This window comes from Strix aluco, chromosome 20 (assembly GCF_031877795.1).
Source record: "Strix aluco isolate bStrAlu1 chromosome 20, bStrAlu1.hap1, whole genome shotgun sequence".
NCBI lineage: Eukaryota > Metazoa > Chordata > Aves > Strigiformes > Strigidae > Strix > Strix aluco.
In genome coordinates this window covers 3,793,112-3,811,384 of record NC_133950.1, presented here as the reverse complement: position 1 = coordinate 3,811,384, position 18,273 = coordinate 3,793,112, and the positions used below count along the sequence as shown (strand labels likewise).

The window sequence follows — 18,273 nt, the reverse complement described above, 5'->3', positions numbered from 1 at the left end:
CAACACACCCACACTGTCCCGGTTCCTAGAGACCGGTTGGCTAAAACCACCTTTACTGGCAATAAGTTAAGCACAGGCAATCTTTTCCTTACACGGTGATATAAAAGCTCTTTAAAAACCCCACCAATTCAAGGCAAGTGAGGTAGAGAGGTGGCCCCTGCCAGCAGGGAAGAGCTGCAGGGAGAAAAGCCACCACTCCTGTTACCCCTGCCCCATCTGTCCCCACAATGGCCCTGCCACACCAGCTGAGGATCTGCTGCCTGCGCAGGCCTGCCAGGCTCCAGCCCTCTGGGTCACGCTTGCCTCGTCCACCTCTCCAGGCGCAAGGGGCTTGGCACGCCCAGGGTGCAGCAAAACCTCCACCAGCCACACTCGCGGTTGATGAGGCTCTGGGCATCAGGGGATGGGACAGCACAGGTCAGGAGTCTTCAAAATCCACTCCAGACGGTGCCTTCTTGCTAGAAGGAGATGGAGGAAGCATCAGAGCCCAAAGCCCCACAGCCTGCTCCCATGTAGCTACCGAGCAGAGTCCACTGGGTCTCCACACAGCCCAGCCCCAGCACTGGGCCTGGGAGCAGCACTGACCTTTTGAAGCCAGGGTTAATAAGAGACTCTCCCGGGATCTTCCTCTTGGCTAGCAAAACCGAGCCAGCACTCCTGTTCTTCCTGGGGCTGGGGTCTGCCTCAGCCAGGGACAGGCAGGATGGGGATTACAAAAGGTCAGCTAGTTGCTCTGGCAGCCCTGCAAGCCCCTCCATGCCCAGGGTGAGCCCCCAGCAGCCCAGCCCGGCAGGCCCACCATCCGTGGCAGGTGAGGAAGGGCCAAGCCTGGTCTCCTCTCCCAGCACGGCAGGGAGCCATGGACCTGCCATGGCCCCCAGCCTGGAAGAACAGCGAAGCCTGACCTCCTGGAGGCTAGTGAGTAACCTGCCTGGCCATGCCTGGCATCCGACCTGAGCACAGTGCACCCCAGACACCCCGAGAGCCACCGTGCTGAGCCCTGGCCCCTTCTGTACCAGGAAGGCACCAGAACAGCGGGACAGCTGACAGCAGCCACACAGTCGAGGGGACTCAGGGTGTCCTGACGAGCACGTGGACACAGGACCAGCAGGTTCCTGGGGAAGAGAAGGCAAACAAGCAGCGAGACCAGGAGAGGTGTCCCCTGGCAATTGCCTACCTGGCAGGAAGAGCTGCTGGCTCCGGGCAGTGTTCTTCTCAGGGCTGCAGGAAGATGCCAGTGTCTCTGCCGCTGCCAAGACAGGAACCAGAGCCACAGCTTGTGGCACCCCAACACGGCATGCAGCCCCCCAGCCTTCCCAGCAACCTCCCTCCACTGAGCCACGTTCCTCCCAGCACTCCCACCCAGGCTGCTGCTGCCCCAGGATCTTCCTAGACCCCTAAAATAAGGCATCTCCCCCACACAGAGGCGATGGTGCGGTGCTGGCACAGGGACAAGGTTGTGTTTGTGCACAGAGACACAGTGCTGCATCCTCTGCTCTCGTGCAGGATCTCTTCAGTCCCAGGCGGGCAGCGCAGACCCTGGCCAGCCCAAACCGGCCAGAGAAGGCAGCAGTCCTGCTGCCAGCCCTCCCAGCCAGCCCCCCCGGCTCAGCCAGGAGAAGCCGCCCGAGCTGGGTCACCCGGGGCACTTCTGGGCTAGGGGGGGTGACACGGCAAAGGTGGCGGGGGGCTGCCCACCCTCCTCCTGCCTTTGCCCTCCCCCAGACCCCCCCACGGACCTTCCAAGCGCTCCTCCAGGCTCTCGATGCGCCTCGCCATGCCGAACACCAGCCCCTGGAGCTGGCTCCTCGCCTCGCCGCCGGGCAGCTTGACGAGATCCAGCGCCGAGCACCGGGCCGCCTCCTCCCGCAGCTGCAGCGTGGCCGGAGCCCCCGCCAGGCTCAGCGCCGCAGCCCCCCGCCCCAGGGCCTCCCTGCGCGGGCGGGGCCGGCTCAGCGCGACCCTCGGCCCAGGGGCCGGGTCCCCGCGGCCGCGGCACCCACCTGAGCTTCGAGCCGTGCTCCTCGGGCTGGCAGCGCTGCGGAGGAGAGAGCGAGTCCCGAAACGGCCCCTCCCGGCCCCGGCCCCGCCGCCCCCCCCCCCCCGGTACATACGCAGCCGAGCGGCGGGCGGGCGCCGAGCTCCGCGGCCCAGACCTCCAGCGCGTCGGTCACACTGCGGGGGGCAGCGGCTCAGGCGGGGCTGGAGCCGCCCGGCCCCGCTCCGGCCCCGCTCCCGGCCCCCTCCCGCACTCACTAGACGGTGCCGCCGGGGCCGGGGCCGGGCAGGCAGTAGCAGAGGTACCGGCCCGGCCCGGCCCGCAGCAGGTGGAAGGGCCCGGCCGGCTCCGCCATGGCGGCAGCGCCGGAAGGGGCGGGGGCGCGGCCCGCGGGGCCCTCCCCGGCACTGGGGCCCTTCCGCCCCGCCATGGTCACCCTGGGGCTGCGGCGGGTGGAGGACAGCGTGGCCGCCAAGCACCCGGTACGCCCCGTGCCGGGGTGGGGGCAGCGGGGGGACCGGGGCCGAGGGGGCCGGTGCGGGCAGCGGGGGTCCGGCGCCCCGCGCTGAGGGTGTCCCCGCAGGCGCTGCAGCAGTACGCGGCCTGCCAGTCCCACGCCTTCCTGAAGGGCATCGGCACCTTCCTGGCAGGTACGGCCCGGCCGGGGGGGGCTGTGGGCAGCGCGGGGGGCGGCCCGGCGGGGCCGTGGCCGGTAACGGTGTCCGGCCCCCGGTGTGGGCAGGCAGCGGGGCCGCCTTCGCCGCGCAGAAGCTGTTGCTCAGGAAGCTGCCGCACCGCCCGCAGTGGAGCCTGCTGCTGGCCGCGGGTGAGCGCCCTGCCCGTGCCCCTGCCCGTACCCCGGCCCGTGCCCCTTCCCGGCCCTGCCTGTACCCCGGCCCTGCCGCCGGGAGCGGGGCGGCGGCAGGACCGGGCCGTGCCGCAGCACAAGGGCTCTTTGTCCGCTGCCTGCGGGACTCGCCCCCCCGGCTCTGCCGCACCCCTGGCCCTGGGGGCTCGGGGCCCGCTCGCAGGCAGCAGCTCCTCGGCTGGCGGGTGCGTTCCCAGCCTTCGCTGCCGGCGCTCTTGGGAGCATCTTGGTCTCTTCAGCCGCAGGGTCTGTTGCCAGCTACGTGGTAACCAGAGCTGAGACACAGAAATGCTCCGACTTCTGGCTTTATCTGGAGACAGGCCAGTCCCCGCAGGAGCTCACCACGGCTGGTAGGGTGGCTCAGCCCACAGGTACCTTCACATCTCTCCCTGCTGCTTTCCCTGGGCTTGTCATGCCTGGTTCTTCCCTGCTGCAACAATTTGCTGTTCCTGCCTCATAATCAAGCTGGTGACTGTGTCATTGCCAAAATCCCCCTATAACTGCTGCGCTGCCACCCTGCAGCTGAGGGACGGGAGCAGGCGCCTGGGATGGATGGGAGCAGCGCTCGGGTGGCCGGAGCATCCCACCTGGTTTCCTGGCTCCCGTGTCTCCCCGTGCTCCGGACCCACCACCTGCACTGCAGATACCTGGGCAGGGCTGGCAGCGGGGGGTGGGAGTGCTTGCCTCTGCCTGCTGCCCTGCCTGCTTTGTGCATTCACAAGAGCCAGCGTGAAGGGCTTGTTTGGAAGAGGAAGAAGAGGGTAGGGGATGGAGGGAGGCAGTAAACCCCTACCAACCTGTTGCTCCATGTGGTGAGCAGAGCTGGAGGGGGGTGGTTCCTATGGCTGCTGGCTGCTTTCTCCCACTGGTATCATAAGCTCCTAAAGCTGGGCCTAACTGAAGAGGCTTTAAATGCTTCACGAGGGCTCTGTGGCTCTCTGCCCTGCCCCTGGCAAACATGCCAGGATAGTCAGGGGTCCAGGGAGCTTGTTCTTTCTGTTGCAGAAAATCTGCCCAGCCCAGAGGACAGAGAGAACGTGGCACCGCCAGTGAGGAGAAACAAGTACGGGGATGTTGTGGAGTAGCTGGCAGAGCACTGCACCATGCCCGTGACCTGCTTCACCCCTCCTGCCTGCCCAGCCTGCCTGTGAGACTGGTGGCCCTGCCCAGGAGCTCGAATGAATCGATCCTGCAGTGCGAGCACGGTGGAGGCACGGTGGGGATCGCTGCCTCCCCTGGGGTGGCCTCTGAACATTGCACATGGGAGGGTACAATAAAAGTCGGGAGCCGAAAGCACTCGGTGTGGGCAAATTGAAGGCTGGCGGTGGGACAGGAACAGCTGGGGTGCGGGTGGTAGATGTCACCCTGAGGCAAACTCTGCAGTAAATGTTGGAGCTCTGGTTCTTCTGAGACCGTGGCATTGGCAATCCAACAGCGCAGGGCCGTGAAATCACTGTGGGCAGGGATGGGCCTGGGCTAAGCTGTGAGAGGGCAGAGCTGTTGTACTGTTTCTTGACCCCAGGCAGTCACAGTGCCTCTGCCCCCATAGCAGCAAGGCTTTTCTCGCCTGCCTGCGTGGGGCTGCGCTGAGCCCTGCAGCTGCATGGCCTCTGGGGGTGTCCTCTGCCCCTGCAGAGGGGGTGCACGTGTGCCCAGAGCCCCTCTGTGCCACTGTGCTCTCGGGACATGTCACCTGGCCAGTCCCGGACTCTCCATGCAGATCTGTAACCAGCCAGCAAAGGAATGGTGTTGTCATGAATCCCGCGCACCCAGAGGGGCACGGGGGAAGATTAGGGAGCCTCTTTCACTTCATTCCTTCCTAATAGCAAACCCCAAGTCATGGTTAGGGCAAACTGGCTGTGCTTGGTGGCTGTCCAGCTCTGATTCAGCTGCAGCTGAATTTCTTAGAAGGGGAAACCCAGCCTGGATTCTGGAAGCTAACTGGTTTCTTGGAGCAGAGCAGCAGCGTTTCAGCTTGAGAGACCAGAAATGTTTCCTGTTTCGGAGCAGAGACAGTCCCTGAGCCTCGCCACGGGAGGGAGTCCCTGTGCTGAGCAGATGGGGGGCGGGGGGCCCAGGGAGGAAGCTGGGTTTGGGGGCTCAGAACATCATCTGAACGTGTTTGCCCTGCGCAGAGAGAATGGGGAGCAGGCAGTGGAACAGCTAAAAGCAGCGTGGCTGCGGGGAATGGGCAGGTTAAGCCAAGCACGGTGCACCGGGAGCTCGGCTGGAGCAGGGGAAGGTGTCGGTAAGTGAGCAAACCCATGGAGCAGAGCTTGTGCTGCCTGCGAGAGCGAGGATGGCAGCGAGAAACCGCAGCTGGCTAAAGCTGCTCCTGTCCTGGGGTGCGCAGAGGAGCGCGGCGGGGCCAGAGGCTCTTTCCAGATGGGCTGGAGGAATCGGGACGGGCCCCGTGCAGCGGCCGGTGGCTGGACACGTGCCGTGGGGCCTCTGAGCTGCCAGCGACTGCATGAACGAATGGCCAAGTCTGCGGGCTGCTCCCCTGCCCTGCCTGGTACCAGACCCTGGGGCAGAGGCTCCCAACTTGTCCTCGTGTGAAGGCTGTGGCCGTGAGCGCAGCCGTGACCGTGTGGGACAGGGTCAGCTTGAGCACTGCCCGCTCACGCCTTTGGGCTGACTGGACCTCTGGTGCTTGTGAGACCTCAACTTCACAACCACGACTGGTTGAGACTTCCACCTCCAGGTGGGCCTGAGTCTGCAGTGAGGTTTCAAGCCCATCTTGGTCCGTCTTGGGGGACTTTCCAGATTGGCAGAGCTGTGCTGGTGACTCAGCACTGGGCGGGCTGAGGGGATTGAGACCTTCACGCAGAGCCTGACCTGCAGCTGTGTCCGAGCAGAGCCCGTAAGTGGCTCTACCCCTGCAAGACAACCAGGCTTGATGGGCCTGTTGCTGATCAAAAGCCACAGAGCCACAAGAGTGGTTACAAAGATTTATTTCTGATTATAAAAAAAACCCAACCAAACAAAACCAAACCTTCTGTGTGTTTGCATGTCCCTGTTTTTACTCATTTGGAAATGAAGGCTCATCCTCCCAGCTGCCTGACATGGGGTGATACAGGGCTCAAGTCCTAAAGCAGTGCAAGGCCCCACTCCTGCAGCAAGCCCACCACCTCTGCACTGCCACGGCCCTGCACCAGGGAGCTATGGGGACTTTTTGTGCCATTGACGGGGGACAGAGGAGGCTCTGGCTGTGGCAAAGGCGACACTGGCTTAGGAACCATAGGAATGGGGAAGGCACCATGTCTGGTTGATGGAGGGGGACCTGCTGCTTGCTGCCCACTTCTGGTTGTTGCTGACCCTGTGCTGAGGCCGGTAGAAGTCCAGGCCAAGATCTGGCCCTTGGGAAGGTCAGTGGGGTTTGTGCATTGGCCAGAAAGACAGCAGAGGCTCTAAGTGATGCCCAAAGCTCCCCAGGAGGCAGGGCTGATGCTCCAGGGACAGGCTAGTGAGGTCAGCTATAAGGACTAGCATAAGTAATACTCCCCGCCCACCCCATGCACATGAAAATAAATCATGCTCTTGTCTGGACTCGCTGGCCCGGTCCAGCCCAGGTCTGGCAGCAGAAAGGTTCCCCAGGTCTGAACATCCACATCCCAAGGCTGGTCCGGGGTCCATCCCTGAGTAGCACTTGGAAACCCTTAAGCCATTCTCCTGCATGGCCAGTGGTCCTCTTCTGTCCCCCCCTTTCCTGCAGCTTGAAAGCAAGGGGAGGGCAAAATGGGACTGCTTTCCTTCTGGGACAGGCAGCATTGGGTATTGGAGGAGGACATCTCTGAGCACTTGCTGCATCCCAAGTGTTCAGGCCATGGAGACGCCAGCAGAAAGGATGGTGCTGGGTCCTGCAGACAAGACCCACCATGTCCCTGCCATTAGATTGTGAGGGACTTGCTGCGCCGGAGCAGGCAGATGGCAGTCACCAGAGACGTCAGGGTGGTGACCACAAAGAGCAGGATGAGGATGACCCAGTAGTTGTACAGCATGCTTTTGTGGGAAGAGGGCTTCTCCGCTGGGATCATGTTGGTGAGGTTTAGCATGTAGCCCAGGGCCCAGCCGATGGAGGTTTCTCCTGCCTGTGGGAACAGCATGGCATGGTCACCACCGTGGTCAACCCAGCTCCATGGCCATCAAGAGACCTTCCAGGGATCATCTGTCAGCCCAATGCAGGAGAGGGGTTTGGGGCAGTCCACAACACCCTGAGCCCTTGTTTGCCTATGGGTCCAGCCAGCCCAGGGACAAAGCAGTGACCATCCCATGCTGAGCTGGGCTCATCTGATGGGAGCAGGATCTTGTCTACTCAGGCCAGTCCTAATCTCGCTGCCCATCCTGTGACTCATGTAGGTGAGGAGACTTGGCAAAGGTGGGCTCCTGCCCTGAGATAACTTCCCAACAAACTAGAGCAAAGAGTTTTTTGAGATGGCTGGTGTCTTGAGGGCCAAGGAAGGACCTAGAGGACCTTCAAATTCCTGTCTATGTGACCACCCTACAGTCAGCTCAGCTCATTTTTTTCCATCTCCCAGAAGATCCACCCAAAAACTGGGAGTCCCGTCCTGGCCCTGTTCCCCAAGATCTTCCCTCAGATTGCTTGGCTCTTTCTTGGTATGGGATCATCTCTCCTGCAGGGCTTTTTGGCCTAACTCCAAACAGATACCGTGGGATGAGTATGTGCTCTGGTGTTACTCACCTTCTTTTGGAAGGCAATGTTGGGGAAGGAATGGTTGTTGAAGTTGTAGCCTTTGGTGGTGAGCAAATAAACAAATATGCTGACAGCGCAGTAATCTGCCAGCCTCTTCTCCAGCTTGGGGGCTTTCTGGAGCAGCTGGATGGGATGCATGGAGGGAGAGAGAAAAAGGGTCAAGCCAGCAGGGCCTGGGCTTTGTTTCTGTAGCCTGAAGCTCTGGGTGGTTGCATCTGGCTGGCCAAGGCCCTGCCCATACTTACCTGAGCCTCTCCTGGTCCCATGTAGGAGCCATCACACACCCTCCCCCTACTCCATGGGTGCCAGGACACCCAGCCCCCTCCAAGGGCTGCTCTCAGAGCCCAGGTGATGCCCCACATGAAGTAGCCCTCTCCTCCCCGCGGTGTCTCTGGAGCCCACCTCACTCCAGCTGGTGGCACAGATGGTCTCAGCAGCATCCTTCAGGTCGCTGGGCAAGTGCACGGATCTCCCCATCACTGTCTGGATGAAGTCCACCGTGTAGAAGAAGGCAGAGAAGGCCTGATGGAAGAAAGGAGGCAGCCGTGGGACAGGCCGGGAACAAACCCCCTCACCACGAGCAGCTGCTCTGACTGGCACGGTGCGCAGAAGCGACTGCCCTCGCTTTGCCACCTTGTGATGGCAGGGGCTGGGGACACCGGCACACCCAGCAGCCAGGCCACCACGCCGCTCCATGCCAGGACTTACAATGAAGTTTCCTGAAACCTCTGGCTGGAAAATGCCGTCGAAGGAGCAGTGGGAGAAGGAGCAGGTGGTGAAGTCGAAGAGCTTGTTGATGTGCAGAGCGCAGAGGCTCCCGTTCCCGGTGCCAACCACAGTGACGGTGGTGTTGAGGGCAAGGCTTGGCCTCTCCTTCTCTGTGCAGGGGCTGTCGTAGACACTGCTCAGTGACAGGCTCTTGTGGTAGCCCGTGGGCCAGCAGGGATGGGGGACAGTTGCTTGGTAGCTCTCAGCCTGCCAGAGAAGCGATGCACGGGACTCGTGAGCCGTGCCGTAGCCCCGGCTCCCCCAGCGCTGCACAGCAGCCCTGCCATCGCCTGCCTGCCTCCGTTTCCCTGCCGGGGGGATGCAGAGGAGCTTGGGCAGCGGGATGCGGAGCTGGCAGTTGCCACAAGTGTCTCAAGATGACTCGGGACGTCTCAGCTCTGGCTGAGGGGTACAACAACTTATGGAGAGAGTGGGAGGAAGTCCTGGGACCACAGGAGAGGGTCGGGGGCAAAACACAAGAGCTGACTGGGAAAGATGTGCAGCCAGCCCTGTGGGGCTGTCCCAGAGCCAGGGCTGGGGGACAGCCCTGTACAAACACCAGGGTGAGGAGGCACCCTGTGTGGGGTGATGACAGCTGGTGTGCCTGTCAAGCACATGCTGGTACCTGGAGGAGCTTCGAGAGCAGCCTCTTGAGGACCTGGTCTCTTCCGTAGCAGAGGAAGCTGTGGGTGTACACTTTGTACACCTGGCCGTACAGCTTCAGCATCACCTCGTTCCTGGGGTCTTCGATGGTGTCCCTGCTTTCAAAGGTGATCTGTGTGGAAGCGCCCCCGAAGTCCAGGGCCCCCAGGGTCTTCTTCTGGGGCTGGATCCATTCCCCAAGCCACCCACGCTGAGCAAGGAAGACAAGAACGGGTGTAAGGCTGTGATAAGCTGGGGAACAGCCGTCCCTGCTGGGATCCCCTGCCCACCTTGATGAAGTTCTCCAGGAGGTAGTTTGCAGTGACCCAGCCGAAGACCCCTTCCTCTTCCCCTGACAGGATCTTTGCCCCCCGGAAATTGAAGGGGTATGACTTCAGTGTGGCCTCCACGGCGCTGAGGACGGCGTCTGAAGCCTGGGGGTTCGCGATGCTGCGGGCCAGGCGAGAGGGCAGAGTGGCAGGGCTGCACCGGGGTGCTGCGAGCGGAGCCCCCGCTGCTCGCAAAGCCCTCGGGGCCTGGCCCTGCCACGGCACATGGGGCTGGAGATAGGTGGGTCCTCACCCAGGTACCTGTGGGGATGTCCCCCCAAAAACCCAGCTAATTCCCCTTGTCTCTGCCGGAGAAGGAGGCAGGCAGCAGGGACGAGGGTGTGCTCCCTCCTCCTGAGCCATATCCCGTGGCTGGGTGAGGGGGGCACGACTCCCTTCTCTGTGTGGTTTCCATGGGGCAATTAGTCTCACTGCATCCCATCAGGCTGCCGATGGGTGCAGGGGGACTTTCCCCATGGCTGGACAAAAAGACTGGGTGGGTTATCCTGGTGCTGGCCCCACACCAGCCCCTTTCCACCCAGACATGTGCTGGCTGTGCCCTGCAGAGCATCTCCTGCTCTGAAAGGCAGGAGCACCTCTGCAAGGGACATGGAGCCAGGCAGCTGGGAGGGTTAGGAGCTTCGCCTGGCAAAGGGGCAACACCACAGCTGTCCTTCACCATCTCCAGCCCTGCCATGGGCATCCCGGGCAGTGTTTGGGGCCAGGCAGCTGGCACGGCCAGAGCAAGCACTCACTTGAGCAGGCGCATGCCGGCTGTGGCACCCAGGTAGAGTGGGGTGCCCGCCTGCTTCTCCTTGGGCACATCTCTCAGACCCTGGTTGAGGCAGTGCACCAGGCTTGTCCCGGCAGCTGGAGGGTTGGAGCTGTAGCTGGAGATGCCAGGACCTGTAGAAAGAAAACAGCATTGCTCCCTGGGGGGGGTGGGCAGAAGCTCAGTGGGCAGAAGCTTGGTGGGAAGATGCTTGGTGGGCAGCTTTGCTCCTCCCAGGCTTTTCAAAAGGCAGGTGCTGCAGGTTTCTGTGGGCATGGAGCCATCCAGCGTCCAGCCACATCTCCCTGCCCACGCCACATCCCCCACTGGCTGACAGCCTGGGAAGGGTGGCTTAAATGGAGGGTGGGAAACCATCTCTCGCTCCTCACTGGGCTACGCAGGGACCCGAATTGTTTCCTGGCGGTTCAACACATGCCAAGAAAAGATAAACCACAGGCATGCATGGCTGCAAGCCTTGTGGGGGGAAATGGGCGAGGTTTTGGGAACAGAGCTGGACCCCTTGTAACACCTCACTGCGCTGGTGAACACACAGAGAGGCAGCTGGACATTGCAAGGGCATTTGCACCATCACGGTGCCCTGCCCTCAGGGGATGTGACAGACCCTGCCACCAGCCACTGGTCCCTGGGGACTGGGACAGTCCTTACCCTCCACATCACACATGCTGTGCTCGCTGACCACCCCGGTGTCGTTCTCCTTGTCTGCAGGCCACTTGTAGATGAACATGGCTGTATGGGAGGAGCCGGCGTCCAGCACGATGCCATACTGCGGGGGGAGGAGGCAGGGGGTCAGGTCCAGAGGCAGGAGACCCCCCAGCTGCCCCAGGCCATCCCGAAGGAAGGCACTGGGGCTCAACAACCCGCCGTGGCTGGCCGCTCCTGTCCTGGCAGTGACCTGCCCGGCAGCTTCAAGGGCATTTTCTGGCAGAGGTGTCCCCTGCCTGCACAGGGCCCTGCCCAGGATGTGACTGGGAGCAGGCGCTTTCCCCAGCCCGGGATACTGGTCACCCCACCGCCTGGCACAGCACAGGGACTCTGGCTCTTTGGGCATGGGGACCCCCTTGCCTCCTTGAGCACAGACTGGGAGGCTCTTCCCCCGCTGCTTGCCCCCATCTCCCCACAGCATCCTCCTGGCCAGCGGGCAGCTGTGCTGAGCCGTGCCAGAAGGTCCCTGGGGCCAATGCAGGGGAGAGGGACACCTGGGAGTGGCCCCTCAGGGATGCAGCTCGCCAAAGAAGGGCAGCCAGGCACCTCATCCCTCCCGTCCTTGTATGGCTCGGCCATTCTCCGGCTATAAATAACCCCGCTCCCTCCTGCCAAACAAGGTCACCCAGCTCCCAGGGACGGGCCTTCAGCCCCGCCGGGCGGACCCTTCTGCCTCACCCCCTGCCATCTGCAGGCTCAGGGCTGCCTGCGCTGGCCCTCTCCGTGCCCCCACCGGAGCTGGGGCTGCCTCTCTGCCGGAGAGGAGGCTGCGAGTCTTTGGAAAGCGAGGCAGGATCCAGCGCTGCCCCAGCTGAGCATCTCTGCAGTGAAACCACTTAAGGCTTTAATCTGGCTTGTGCAAAGGCTCTGTCTGCTGCCTGCCCTGCCCAGACCCGGGTGGAGCCCCAGGGCTGGGGCAGCCAGCTCCTCTCCCTCCCCAGCACCCAGGAGCCACCCCAGCCCTGCCTGGTGGGTGCCCTGGTCCCATCCCTGTCCCCATCCCTGTCCCCGCCAGCGGCAGAGCAGCCTCCAGCCCGGGTGGCTGCAGGGTTGGGTTTGGGCCAGCTCAGGCAGCAGAAATAAAGTATCAGGGCACAGGCAGGGACGCCTGGGTTCCCTGCTTATAGGCAACCCCCATTCCCCCATGGCCCCACACCAGCGGTACCCCCAGGGAACCATTGCCAATGGGTGACCCCCCTCCAGCCTCCTCCAGCTCCCATTAACTGTCAGGAGCTTGTCACATGCCCTGGGCCAAAAGCTACAAGCCAGCAGAGAATCCCCACCTGTGGCTAGACTGGGGTTTGTGTGTCACAGCACTGGTGTGGGGGAGCAGCTCCCAGAAATGCTGAACCCTGCAGAGAGGAGGAGGGGACTCTGACAGTGCCCCCCCCCCCCCCCCAACTGCTGCTCTAAAGCACAAAAGGTGGGGAGCAGGACCCCCAGTCTGGCTGGGTGCTGGGGTCAGTGCCCTGGGCAGCCTCGGGGAGGCTCTCAGCTCCCCCCTGTGCCCACTGTGCTGTGGGCCGTGCACCCCCTGGCACTGAGTGTCCCCCCAGTCCTTCCTCACCATAGCACCCTCTGCCTCATCTGCCTGCCCCGGGGCCCCATGGGCACCCTCTGCACTGCTGGGTGGGCAAACACTTGCCAGGCACAAGCCCAAGCACTAAAGGATGCTGAGTCTGCCCCCGTGAAGCTGTCTGTCCCAGGGCATGCCCGCTGGCACATCACCACTGGCTCCCAGCCCCACAGTCCCCTCAGCACGTCCCCTTAACTGCCCCAGCCCTCGCGGGTGGGTGCTGGCGTCCCCACGAGGGGTCCCTGGGGAGATCCCCCTGCCTGCCTCTGCCACAAGTGTGACCATGCACCCTGTGGCCACCATGCAGATGTCCCCGGTGTCCTTGCAGGGCACCATGCCACCTCCGCGCCACCCCAGATATCACGCGGAGTGACAGTAGCATTAGCAGGGTGACAACGCTGTCCCCAAAGGGAAAGTACCAACAGGTCACCCCCAAACCCAAGGCCGAGCACAGCTGGGACCCCAGGAGTGGCTCCCAGCCTGGGATGACATGTGGGGGGCTGCAGCCCGTGGAAGGGGGGTGAGGCTGGAGATGGGGATCTCTGTGGAGTGGCAGGGGCTAAGAACTGCTGGAGCAGGAGGCAGGGAGGATGACCCGCAGCACCGGGGACACCTGGTGCCACACACCAGGAATGGGGACAGCCCAGGAAGAGCAGCGTGGGGATGCCAGACTGACCCTGCGCCACAGCCACGGGAGCTTGGACACACGGCTGGATGCAGGGTGGGCAGGGCAAGCCCACATGTCTGTAGTGGGGGGAAACCTGGTTCACAGAATCCCAGAATCACCTCGGTTGGAAAGGACCTTGAAGCTCCTCCAGTCCAACCATTAACCTCACACTGACCGTTCCCAACTCCACCAGGTCCCTCAGCGCTGGGTCAACCCGACTCTTCAACCCCTCCAGGGATGGGGACTCCCCCCCTGCCCTGGGCAGCCCATTCCAACGCCCAACAACCCCTTCTGCAAAGAAATCCTTCCTAAGAGCCAGTCTGACCCTGCCCTGGCGCAGCTTGAGGCCATTCCCTCTTGTCCTGGCGCTGGTTCCTTGGCTCAAGAGACTCATCCCCCCTCTCTGCACCCTCCTTTCAGGGAGTTGTAGAGGGCCATGAGGTCTCCCCTCAGCCTCCTCTTCTCCAGACTAAACCCCCCCAGTTCCCTCAGCCGCTCCCCATCAGACCTGTGCTCCAGACCCTGCACCAGCTCCGTTGGTTCAGGGGATTTTCTCCTGCCTTCGCCAGGGCTGGCTCAGCCGGGCCCTGCTTCCAGCCCCATGGAGAGCTGGCAGGGGGTTGCACATGTGTGGGGGTTGCATGTGGGGGGGGTGCACGCCCGTGGGGGTGCATGGGGGAGGTGTACATGCCCACGGGTGTGCCGATGTGTTTGTGTGCACGTGGGTGCGTGTCTGTGCGTACACGCGTTTAGGTGGGTGTGCATGTGTGGGTGTGTGGGCGCGCACACGAGCGTGCGCCCGTGCAGACATGTGTGTGGGCATGTGCGTGCCTGGGACAGCCGTGCTGCCTGCTCAGGCCTGGGCAAGTGGAGCACACGTGGCTGCAACTGCGGCTCTGCTGCCCACGCGGGGTGGCTGGCAGTGAGGGGCAACACCCAGGGGAGCCCGGTGGGGAGGTGTCGTGTTGGGGGTGACAGTGACATCACCAGGGCAGTTTGCAGAAACAGCTGCCCCATGCAGGCGCATCCCAGTGCCCTTTGCTGCCAACGCTGCGGGTCAGGGTGGGGGTCTCTCCTCCTGACCCCGGCCTCTGTGTGGGCAGAGCCAGGTGCAGGGTGGCAAAAATGGGCAGCAGCCCCAGAACTCCATGGGATGGTCCGTGGGACCCCCCAGCTGGTGGTGGCCCGGCCCTGGCAGTGGAAGCAGCAGTGCTCGGACCAGCCAAGGTAACGATGTGTGACAACATGAACTGCCGCAGCGCGGTGGGCGCTGCCAGCCGCAGGGAGTGCCCAGCGCCCAGCCAGTTGCCGGTGCCACGGCTCGCTCCCTGGCTGTCCCAGCATGAGAGGAGCTGCCACGGCCTCATGCCACCCCCTCTGCCCTACTCCCGGGGGTGCAGGGTTTTGCACCCCAGCCTGTCCCTGAGGAGGAGACGTCCTCGCTGGCAGTGCTGGTGGCGGTGAGCAGGGGAAGCCACGTGCACAGGTGTGTGTGCACAAAGGGGCCGAGGCAGACCTGGATGGCCAAGAGGGTCCCCAGGGATGAAGGAGAGGTCCCAGCCCCTCCTCCAGACCCGAGGGTACACACACGTCTCCAGCACCCACACGGAAATCGGGGACGGGGTCACCCCCAGCGGGGCTGGGATGTTGCTGGCCCCTGTCCTGTCCCAGCCCCTATGCCCAGGCGTCGGAGCCGCTGTGTCACCCGGCACAGAGCAAGCTGCCGTGCAGGCACGAGCCGTGGCCGAGCTGTGGGCTCGCAGCCACACAGGGGCACAGGCAGGGCAGGCGCAGGCACAGGCAGGGCCCCTGCAGATGGGAAGCCCTGGGAGGGAGGAACCCCACTGGAAGCCCAACTCGTTAGTGATTGGCAGCATAAGCAGTGCCCTCGGCTCCTCCAGCCGACGTGTCCTGCGCCTGCCAATGAGCGGGGTGGAAGTGAGGGCTGGAGGGACACAAGGATGCCCTGGCACGCTCCCACACTGGCGCCTGGCTCCCATCACCCCTCTCATCTGCCCCGGCACGCTCGGCTGACGGTGCCCCGGGGCTTGGCGGGGCCTCACACACGTGTTTGTGGCTCTGGCCCCAGCCCACAGGACAGTCCCCAACCCCAGCACCTCCCGGTGGCAAAGGGAAGAAGGATTTTTCTAACAATAGGACACCCTGTCCAGACCCTGTTAATGCCACAGGGCTGGGGGACACACGGGTCCCAGCGTGGCCCCATACTGGGACAGTGTCCCTGTGCCACCCCCAGCCCCGCTGCCTCCTGGGTCGCCCATGGGCCCACAGGCTCTGCCCCACCACAGCGTCACTCAGCCCAGCCCGAGCCAGGGCTGCTCTGTCCCGAAGCCCCTGCAGAGGGGATGCAGAGGGGGGTGATGTCCCCAAAGGCCATGGGGCAGTGAGGTCACGGGCAGGGCTCAGGGCTCCTGGTGAGCGCATGGCTCTGCCCAGAAATGTCCCACACCCCAGGGGAGGAGGCAGAGGGGGATGCTGAGAACTGCCCAACTTGCTGCAGCCTGGCAGCACGCCCCGTGGCTGTGTCTGGGTCACCAGTCACCCACTCCGCAGGCTCTCGGGGCTGCCCCGTAGTGCAGCAGGGGCTCAGCCCTGCCCCACAACATCCCACCTCCCTCGAGGGCAGTGAGACTTGCGGGACCCCCAGGTCTGCAGTGGGTTATGACAAGTTTCCTTCCTGCTGTGGGAGCTGCAGCTCCCCCGGGTAGGCTGGCAGGGAAAGAGCCCAGCTGGCTTTGTAATGGTCAGTAAAGAGATTTGACAAAAGAAGGAAAAAAAGGGGTTGTCAAGAGAAGGCAACAGCTCCGAGCCATCAGGCAGCAGTGCCGTAAGCCCCGTGAGAGAAGGGGAATGCTCACGAGGGAAGGGGAACACCGCGCTCCCAGGATCAGTCCCTCCAGCAGCAGAATAACTAATCCAGGGTATTTTTAGGGCTATATTCCAAGCAAAGGAGCTGCAAAGGGAAGACATGGAGCTGCAGCTCAGCAGTGAACAGTGCTATCACTCAGCAACTGCTGCTAACGTGGACTGAGCCAGCAAGGACCACGTCTTGCCCAGGTGGGTGGGAGGATGTGCCCGGGGTCCCCCACAGCAGGATCAATCTCCTCTAAATTGCATTGGCATATTTTGGGCTGAGTCAGACTAAGACAAAGCTTTGCATCCCCAAAACACCCCTGAGCTTTGTGCAAAAGCAAATCCCTCGGTGCCTGCAGGACCAGGCGCTGCTGGGACGCTGGTGGGCAGCGCCGGTGGGCAGCGCCTCAGCGCACGCTGTGCTGGACCCCGGGAGCACTTGGCACATCCAGGAACGGCGCAAGAGCCCAGGTCACCGGGCCAGGTGGCACAGCCGCGGGTCAGCAGGGCCAGGACCCACGTGAGTGTTCGGGGATGCTCAGCCCCAAACTGAAGTGCTGCCTGCAGACTGGAAGGTGCTACCACCCAGAGAGAGAAAAAGCACAAAAAGCCCCAAAATTAAATTAAATTTCTGGGAATACATCTGGCTTAAAACCAAAGCTCCAGATTGAAATCAGGAGGGGAAAAGTCTTCCCACACTGACCTAAGTGCTGCACATAGGCCTCTCGGTACTGATCTGTCCAATCGCCCTGTGTCCAAAGAGACAAAATCCATTCTGAAACCAGCTAAGGGCACTGCCCAAGATGCACCAGCACATGGCAGTGGTGGCAAAGAAAGGTGTCACAGGGAAAGAGTTAATCATTGCTAGTTATACTAACAGCAGTGAGTATCATCTTGGTTAAGCCAACTTGTTTTCTCAACCTAATCTTCATTACATCTGACAAAACCGGAGAGAAGACAACACATCTGGCATTCAGGCTGGCTCAGAAAGTTTCCAAGCAAATTGCTTGGGATGAGAAAAAGGGGGTTTTGGATTTTCCAGGACAAGAGCCTGATCCCACAGGATAGCTCGGTCTGTCATCGAAAAAAATACGCCTTTCTTAAAACAAAAGACTTGGGCTGCAAAAGAGTCAACTGGGGGACTCAGCCAACAAGATTGTTCCCAAGTTGTTTGGGAACTTCTTTCAGCATCTGAATTTACAATGAAAAAGAAAAAAAACCCATCTCGTTTTCATAGGGAAGTGCATTTCTCGCCCGGCAGCGCTGTCTCAGGAGATGCAGCTGAAGCTCGGGAGCGCTGGGCGATGCTGGGGTGCGCAGGGGTGCCCCAACCCAGCCAGAGCTGCGGAAGCAGATGCTGACACGGCTGCTCTGGCCTGGGGGGCCGCATCCGGACACACCATCACTATTTTTCGGTGTGTGCAAAAGAGTCCCAAAGCGCCGGCCTGAGGTGCTGGGGATGGGCAGCCGGGGGTCCCCGCAGCCGGGGGTCCCCGCAGCCGGGGGTCTCGCTCCTGGCCTGGTGCCGGGGGCAGCCCCGTCCCTGGGCAGCCCGGGGCGGGGAGGCTGCTCCCTGCGCCCCCCCCCTGCAGCTCGGGGCCCCCCCAGCCCCGGTGGCCTCCCCCGCCTCTGGGGATCCCCTGGATGCCGGAGCCTCTCCCGCATCGGGCATCCCGCAGATCGCGGTGCTCCCTGCGGCTCCCCCAGCCCAGGTCCCCCCGGTGCCCGGTTCCCATCCCCTCCGTGCCCGCTGCCCCCCGTGCCGGCCCCGCTCACCTTGAAGCCCGGCGGCCCCCGCGTGTCCCCGGAGCCGAGGCAGAGCAGGAGGATGCCCAGGAGGCAGCCGAGGGCGAGGAGCAGGAGGACGGCGGCGACCCGGCGGGCCATGGCGGGGCCGGAGCGGGGGCAGGTGAGCGGCTCTGCGGCGGCTGCGGCGGCTCCTGCTGCTCCTCCTCCCTCGCCTCCTCCTCCTCCTCCTCGCCCGCCTCTCCCGGCTGAGTCACCGCCGCCCCGGCCCACCCGGGCGGGACACGGGCTCCGCCGGGCTGCGGGGGGCCGGCCCCGAGCTGCGGGTCCCGCGGCTGCCCTTGCCCCGGGCTCTGGTCCCTCCTGCCCCCCCCGCCTCGGGCATCGCCCCTGCCCCGGGATCAGCCCCATCCACCTCCCCCGGGCATCGCCCCTGTATCAGGCTCAGCCCCATCCACCCCTCCCGGGCATCGCCCCTGCCCGGGGATCAGCCCCATCCACCCCCCCGGGCATCGCCCCTGTATCAGGCTCAGCCCCTTCCACCCCTCCCGGGCATCGCCCCTGCCCGGGGATCAGCCCCATCCACCCCCCCCGGGCA

General features: G+C 63.2%; 3 protein-coding genes across 8 annotated transcripts; 1 reads left to right on the top strand and 2 right to left on the bottom strand.

Moving 5' to 3' along the window:
- Nucleotides 1–11: 11 nt before the first annotated feature.
- On the bottom strand, nt 12–2,354 carry PAXX (PAXX non-homologous end joining factor). Its single transcript, XM_074846725.1, has 5 exons — nt 2,262–2,354; nt 2,115–2,170; nt 1,740–2,038; nt 586–1,249; nt 12–458 (listed from the first exon to the last, which is right to left on the bottom strand). Exons 1-4 carry the CDS (start codon nt 2,352–2,354, stop codon nt 711–713), a joined length of 987 nt encoding a protein of 328 aa, XP_074702826.1. The 3' UTR covers nt 12–458; nt 586–710.
- TMEM141 (transmembrane protein 141) lies at nt 2,264–5,860 on the top strand. Of its 6 annotated transcripts, none has more exons than XM_074845883.1 (5): nt 2,264–2,481; nt 2,583–2,649; nt 2,742–2,825; nt 3,113–3,217; nt 3,873–4,160. In XM_074845883.1, exons 1-5 carry the CDS (start codon nt 2,353–2,355, stop codon nt 3,950–3,952), a joined length of 465 nt encoding a protein of 154 aa, XP_074701984.1. In that variant the 5' UTR covers nt 2,264–2,352; the 3' UTR covers nt 3,953–4,160. The 6 variants fall into 6 exon arrangements, with proteins under 6 accessions (XP_074701984.1, XP_074701983.1, XP_074701982.1 ...); XM_074845882.1 differs by having other exon boundaries at nt 2,273–2,481; nt 3,107–3,217; XM_074845881.1 differs by having other exon boundaries at nt 2,347–2,481; nt 3,113–3,238.
- ENTPD2 (ectonucleoside triphosphate diphosphohydrolase 2) lies at nt 5,806–17,858 on the bottom strand. The gene is made up of 9 exons (XM_074845877.1): nt 17,706–17,858; nt 10,759–10,876; nt 10,076–10,226; nt 9,282–9,441; nt 8,975–9,202; nt 8,290–8,556; nt 7,984–8,103; nt 7,570–7,704; nt 5,806–6,958 (listed from the first exon to the last, which is right to left on the bottom strand). Exons 1-9 carry the CDS (start codon nt 17,814–17,816, stop codon nt 6,758–6,760), a joined length of 1,491 nt encoding a protein of 496 aa, XP_074701978.1. The 5' UTR covers nt 17,817–17,858; the 3' UTR covers nt 5,806–6,757.
- Nucleotides 17,859–18,273: the final 415 nt, after the last annotated feature.

Coding starts and splice junctions, on each gene's coding strand:
- TMEM141 (XM_074845881.1), top strand. CDS start 2,353: ATGGCGGCAGCGCCGGAAGGGGCGGGGGCGCGGCCCGCGGGGCCCTCC. Junction 2,482..2,582: donor GCGTGGCCGCCAAGCACCCG/GTACGCCCCGTG, acceptor GTGTCCCCGCAG/GCGCTGCAGCAGTACGCGGC. Junction 2,826..3,112: donor GAGCCTGCTGCTGGCCGCGG/GTGAGCGCCCTG, acceptor CTTCAGCCGCAG/GGTCTGTTGCCAGCTACGTG.
- PAXX (XM_074846725.1), bottom strand. CDS start 2,354: ATGGCGGAGCCGGCCGGGCCCTTCCACCTGCTGCGGGCCGGGCCGGGC. Junction 2,171..2,261: donor GCCCCGGCCCCGGCGGCACC/GTCTAGTGAGTG, acceptor CCCGCAGTGTGA/CCGACGCGCTGGAGGTCTGG. Junction 2,039..2,114: donor CCCGCCCGCCGCTCGGCTGC/GTATGTACCGGG, acceptor TCTCCTCCGCAG/CGCTGCCAGCCCGAGGAGCA.
- ENTPD2 (XM_074845877.1), bottom strand. CDS start 17,816: ATGGCCCGCCGGGTCGCCGCCGTCCTCCTGCTCCTCGCCCTCGGCTGC. Junction 10,227..10,758: donor CAGCATGTGTGATGTGGAGG/GTAAGGACTGTC, acceptor TTCTTTCTACAG/GTCCTGGCATCTCCAGCTAC. Junction 8,557..8,974: donor TGCTCTCGAAGCTCCTCCAG/GTACCAGCATGT, acceptor CTTCTCTGGCAG/GCTGAGAGCTACCAAGCAAC.